Genomic DNA, 6,692 nt, shown 5'->3' with positions numbered 1-6,692 from the left:
AGTTCATGATTTTAATGTTGCTGTTTCTTGTGGCAGACTAAATGAAGAGTAATGTTTCTTGTGGCAGACTGAAGAGTAATCCGGCAGAGTTTTATACTGAAACTTTCCGTCTAAAAGTCCTTCCTTGGTCTTATCCATATTTCTTTGCACGTTGAACACACATAGGCCACAACTGGAAATAAAAAAAACTGCAACCGCGTTAATTGCGTTATTTTTTTTTAACGCGTTAAATATTTCAAATTAATCGAATGCGTTAACGCGCTAATTTTGACAGCACTAATATATATATATATATATATATATATATATATATATATATATATATATATATATATATATATATATATATATATGTGTGTGTGTGTGTGTGTGTGTGTGTGTGTGTGTGTGTGTGTGTGTGTGTGTCTGTGTTAAGCTCTCCTTTAAACTCATATACCTAAACCTCACTCCCATCTGGGTCATGGCACCAGTGTCACGCCTTCTGCTTCTCCCCACCTCACTTGTCCTGGGTTGCACTTCCCGAAAGCAACTATGATCACAATTTCCATCTAGTTCAATAGAACATGCAATCAAAGTTAGCTAATGATGCTTTTGGGAAACGTACCCCTCAGCAGGATTTCTGGCACGGGAGGCAGGCGCAATAACAAAGACACTAAAGTCTATACTTTAACAATATTTTGGCCACCCCAAAAAACATATTTGACCATATGTGCTGGACAGTAACAAGTTTGGGATAATTTATTAGGTAAACAGTCTAGTGGTTATCAGTGCGCTCACTGGCATCTCTTTTTGAGTGAGAGAGGTCCATTCCTTGAACTGAGCCGTGCAGACATATTCTGCAGCCCATGATCATGAGGAAAGCCCTACGGAAGGATCGGTTAAAGAAGCCATAGAGGAAAGGGTTCAGGGAGGAGTTGACATACCCCAACCACAGGAACACATCCCAAATCACAGCAGCAGTCCCGTACTCAATGAAGGGGTCGACGATATTAACAGTAAAGAACGGCAACCAGAAAAGAAGGAAAACCCCCATGATGATGCCCAGAGTTTTGGCTGCTTTTCTTTCTCTCCTCATAGAGTTGCGATGTTTTTGCTTCTTGCTCGAATCCTTGCCCACACCTGCCGCCATCTGCGCCTCCATCGCGCTTATCTGCATGGCTTGCCGCTTTGCCGCTTTGTATATCTTCCAGTAGGCCACCAACATCGTCACCATAGGCAGGTAAAATGCAACAAGGGACGCCATTACGGCATAAACGCGGTTTACCAAGAAGATGCACATGTTGTCAGTCAAAGGAACGTCCATGCCAAGCTTGTGCAGCCCGAGGAGAATTGGGCCGAAGGAGATGAGGAAAGGAATGGCCCAGCAAACCACAATCAGCAGACCCACACGTTTACGGGACATCTTAAACGAATACACCAACGGGTTGCAGACGGCATAGTAGCGGTCAAAAGCAATGCAGCTCAAATGGAAGATGGAGGCTGTGCAGAGCATAACGTCCAAGCTGGAGTGAAGATGGCAAAAGGTTGGGCCGAAATACCAACATCCTTCCACCGTTCTGACCATACTGTATGGCATTACCACCAGCCCCACCAGGAAGTCAGCAACAGCCAGAGACATCACGAAAGAGTTTGTAGGGCACTGAAGCTGTTTGAAGTAAGCAATTGCAAGAACCACCAGGAAGTTGCCAACAACTGTGCAAACGATCCCGGTGATGATGAAGATGTAGAGGGCGACTCTTGAACCGGAGCTCCTCAATGTGGCACAGGGCTCAAATCCAGAGTCGAGTGAAATGTTGCTCCATTCCGTGGAGTTTTCCATGCTGTTCAACCTGGTGATAAATGAGACACATGCATTCAAGATTTATTCCCATGATCATTGATAAATTCTTTGTCTGAACTCACAACATGCTCTGACAAAGAAGAAAAATGTTTGTTCGAGATATTGTCTTGTGTTGCGAATAAACTGATATATGAGAACAAAAATGTCTGTGTCATTTCACCACACCATAATAATCATTCTATTTCACCATTAATATTTTTGCTAAGTGACAACTGCCCCTGAAGTTCCAATAAGGCTGGGAACGCAGAACAGACTGGGAAACCGAGGCCAAATCTGCAATGAAAACAATATTTTGGATCCTTTACTTCTGGATATTAGCCAAGAATCATAAAAAGCCCCTCAACTCGACCTTGTCTCAGGAATTGTATCCCTGCAGCATGCCCCACTGTGACCTTTGGGATAACACCTAACGTGCATAACTGAAATGTCATCAGCATTGTTAAAGCTGAACTCGGTCCCTATTGGGATGTGAGCAAAAACACGAGTTTGAAAGCATGCAATCTGACAAAAGTATTTTCGCTATTGGAAACAATTCAAAGGGATGGTGTAACGTGTTGCATAATTAAAGAAATTCTAGAAATAGCATATTTGAGATGTAATGAAGGAAACTTCCATTGCACATTCTTTGTGTAAAATGTAAGTCATGTGAAATAAAAACCACCAATGAATTCTCTCAGATCCAGTCAAGCGGCAGAGTGTCATTTCCCAGTGACGGACTGACAGGCATGTTTCTCAGCCCATGACAGAACCTGAAAACAACATCTGGAGATGTTCGACGGAGAGGAAAAAGGAAGTATAGTGGGGGAAAAATGGTTTTAGTTCAGTTAATAATACAAATTTAATTACCACCGATGGGACCGAGTGACAGGAAAAGGCAATGCTTAACATTTTGCTCTTCCCTACGCTATCATTTAAAAAGTCATTCTATCATTCTATTCTAATTATAATTTCATTTTCTTTGCTATTTCTTAACTATTTAATGACTGATTATGGATCTATATAATTGCTCCCGTGTGGATATAAGCAAGTATGATACTTTTGTTTTCTTTCTTTTTCTTTTTTTTTATGACACAATTGGTGTTTGCAATCAAGTCAAGTCAATTTTATTTATATTCTGCTTTATGCAATACTGATTGTTTCAAAACAGCTTCAGTTTGGTTCGGCTATTTAAAGTTATTTAATTATAAAATAAGTTCTATTCAGCTATAAGTAGCTCTACTGCAGATAACAGTAATAATAATTTATTGATTGATGTAGCAAAAACTATCAATTTTTTTTTAAACAAATTTGATTCAGCTCTAAAACAATTCTGCAAAAAACAATACCATCGTTCAGGGTGTAGTGATATTCAATGTTGGGTTGCCATTGCTGATGTTCAGTTTAGGGCAATTCACTTTAAGTTTTATTACAACAGCACGATAAGAACTGTTGACCCAGAATAAACATTCAGTCTTTATTTATTTATGTATTTCAGTGAAACTAAAAAATGTTATGCAGCTCTTTCCATATACAATGGCAGTTCACAGTGGCCACATCGGTCCATCTCCAAAAACAACAAGAAACACCAAAAGAGTATTATAAACTTGTTTCACATGGATCTTTTAAACCCAGCCATGAGAATCAGTGCTGTTGTGGTTTCAATTATGATTGTCCCTTGACATTTTGAATGTGAGCGCACAAGTTGTATGGACTAATTGTTTTTATTACTATTATTTTTCTTGTTTTTCATGCATCTTGAAATAAACGTCAGCTTATATAAAAACCTGCATAATAATACTTTTGAAAAAAAAAAAATCATAATTTGTGTTCCACAGAAAATACAACAGCTTGTATTGGTTCATAACGAGAATAAGCAAACACTGACAAAATGTATATTTAGCAGCGAGCTATTCTTTGAATAAATATCCATATACTTCATAATAAAAATTGTACCATGTACTGTAATATATGGTAGATCCTCTACATCTACAAATGTTTATTTAAATATTACTGGGTCTGAATATTGACACTAAAAAAATAGAGAAATGGCAGACGGCCTGATGTGCATTCTATATTTCACATTAAATTGCAATTTGTTCACAATAATAAGGGGAACATTTGAAGAAACACTCGGGTGCTTAATGAAAATGATACAGTTCTTCCTTTTCCTCTGAGCCATTTGCAGTGTTCAAAAATGAGCGGTCTGGAAGGTCAGTATTTCAGACACTGCTTAGACACGCTCACAAACACACGCTGTGATCCCTCTGACTGCTCAGACACAGCAGGTGAGCTTTAAAAACATCCTGCACCTGTGGATTTAACCATCAAGACAATGTTCTGAGAGCAGCTTAAAGAACATAGAAAAAAAAACATATTGTACATGCGTCTGCGTGTGTGGTCGTTCCACATCTTAAACACGACAAATTAAACTCTACCCGACACTTCACAAATGTAAACACTGACTAATTCTAAGTGCATAATAAAGATATGGGGCCATTTTTGATCAAGTTCATAAAGACAGGCAAACCATAACAAAGCGCTCAGCTGTTCCATAACAAAATCTCTCTCCAGGTTAACATGCAGGACAATACCTAAGCACTTTTTGTTCTAACCACTACTGGAGATGAAACAAATGACTTGCCATTTATCCCATTTAAACCAAAGCCACTAGAAATCTAACATGATTGTGCTATCGGTTGCTTTATTTGTTATTCTTGAACGAAACCCATCTCTGATGCGTTCCAAGCAAAACAATTGACCCGAATCAAATCGCCGCATTCTGCCAACTCACTTCAATTATGTATTTACTTTACTCTCAAGGAATTGGATGGAGAGACTGGACAGGGCAGGAATGTCCATTTAAATCAGACACATTAATAATCTATCAAAAGCAGGCTGCATAAAACTCACCTTCCCACAGTTACGAGGAGACGAACAGACCCGTCAGTCATAAAGGGGAACACTGAGGGGACATTCAGGGTTCACATTAATGTAAACTAAAACAATGCTGGAGTTTATCTAGACATACCAGATTTGAATACTTAAAGATTAAAAATATACTTAAAAAATATACATGTAAAAAGGCAAAAGTTAAATTTAGAGATATAATGTAAATAATAATAATAACCGTAAAAAATAATTATTATCATTATTATTATTATTACATGTGCCATACAAGTACTGGACTTACAACAACAACAATAGTAATAAATAAAACCACATTGTTTGTTATCATCATCATCATTATTATTATTATTATTATTATTATTATTATTATTATTATTATTATTATTATTATTATTATTATTATTATTATTATTATTATTATTAAGGTAGGTTTATTTCAGCATGTTACAGTCACAATCACAAGCATGTTACAGTCAAAATAGATCTACTCACCTAAATGACTGCGTTTCGTCTTTCTTTATGATGCCTTGTTTAACTGACTCTCCTTGTTTCCTCCATTTCTACTGAATGACAGCTTCATTGGTGAGGTGAGGATGGTAAAGTGCCCTGTTGTGTGTGTGTGTGTGTGTTATTTTGAATATGGCACATTAATAAGCTCTAAAACAGTCCTCTTGATCAGAATGTAGGCGGGGCATGTGTGTGTGTGGGTGCCTGTGTGTTGGCTATTAAGAGCTGGGCATTGTTATGCAAATAATCCTCACATCCAACAGATTTCCTGCAATGTTTGCGGTTTCATAGTATGGCTAACGCAGACATCAAAGTCAGTTAGACTGGGTAATAACAGAGAGGTTACATGTTTTCTAAATTGTGCTTGATGTGTGAATCATATGAAATGATTGATTTTCCTAAGCAGGCAGTAGAAAGATACTGCTGTATTAAAAGTCTGAATTTTACAGATAACATCAGTAAACACACTGCATTCCGTTCTGATCTCAGAATGAGTTTAGCTCTGCTAGGCTTTGGCCATGCACACAGGGAATCTGTGCCCACACGGCTCCACAGAAATCTCTGCAGATTTTTGGCTGGATCTATTGGGTTATCAGTAGAGATGAATATGTGCAATAAAATTAATTTTCAACATTTTTGTGGAAAGAAAGAAATAATGTTTAATATTTATATATTATTATATATTTAAAATATAATGTTTGTAATAAATAAAGTAATTTTTTTAGGCTCAGTAAGTTTAAAAATGTATAACACCAACAAATTTTATTTTTTTACATTTTCTAAGATCATGTCACATCATCATCTAATACATGTTCATGTTTTTCCTTATCATATTTTACATTCTTATTTGTCCTTAACATTAATGGTAAATGGTCAGTTCTATTTTAGCACATTTTGACAAATGTGTTAAATAACGTGCACAGAACTGCAGATTTCACCCTTAAGATTACTAAATGTCAGTATTTTTACTAAAAAGTGCAGAATCATTTTTGTCCAAGACCAGTTCAACAGTCAGATGAGATACAAACCTATCAATCAAACAAACAAACAAACCAACAATGGTGATAATATTGGTACAAGCCTAAAACATAAGTACAGTAATGTGTTGTGGCTACTTTGCATAATCAACCTGTATTCTTTTGGATCCATTGTGAACATCTGCTCATGGCAGATCTGCAGCTCTCCACAGCAGTGTCACAGGCTGCCTGAGTAACCCTAGCAGAGAACAATTTCAGTAGATGAGATGAGCTCCAGTGTTGCTTTTTATGCATTATCCATTAAAATGTCAAAAAGGAAATAGTCCATAATACCCCTTTCCTTTTTTCCACAACGAAAATGTCAGGCACTTAAAACAAACCACTTTCAAACAATGAGAGTGTTTAAATATACAACACAAAAATCAGTTCATTATATAAAATGTCTGCTTTTTTATGTCAAAACATGAACAGTCATGAGAACA

At 36.9% G+C, this 6,692-nt stretch overlaps 1 protein-coding gene across 1 annotated transcript; it reads right to left on the bottom strand.

The window, feature by feature from the left end:
* Positions 1–484: 484 nt before the first annotated feature.
* Positions 485–5,281, bottom strand: LOC113081903 (5-hydroxytryptamine receptor 4-like). Its single transcript, XM_026253803.1, has 3 exons — positions 5,219–5,281; positions 4,730–4,781; positions 485–1,829 (listed from the first exon to the last, which is right to left on the bottom strand). Exons 2-3 carry the CDS (start codon positions 4,768–4,770, stop codon positions 755–757), a joined length of 1,116 nt encoding a protein of 371 aa, XP_026109588.1. The 5' UTR covers positions 4,771–4,781; positions 5,219–5,281; the 3' UTR covers positions 485–754.
* Between the last annotated feature and the right edge of the window lie 1,411 nt (positions 5,282–6,692).

Source organism: Carassius auratus, unplaced genomic scaffold (genome assembly GCF_003368295.1).
Source record: "Carassius auratus strain Wakin unplaced genomic scaffold, ASM336829v1 scaf_tig00035252, whole genome shotgun sequence".
Taxonomy (NCBI): Eukaryota; Metazoa; Chordata; class Actinopteri; order Cypriniformes; family Cyprinidae; genus Carassius; species Carassius auratus.
Note: the sequence above shows the minus strand (reverse complement) of the source record. Positions and strands in the feature narration are given on the sequence as shown.

Coding starts and splice junctions, on each gene's coding strand:
- LOC113081903 (XM_026253803.1), bottom strand. CDS start 4,770: ATGACTGACGGGTCTGTTCGTCTCCTCGTAACTGTGGGAAG. Junction 1,830..4,729: donor CTCCTCGTAACTGTGGGAAG/GTGAGTTTTATG, acceptor ATTTATCACCAG/GTTGAACAGCATGGAAAACT.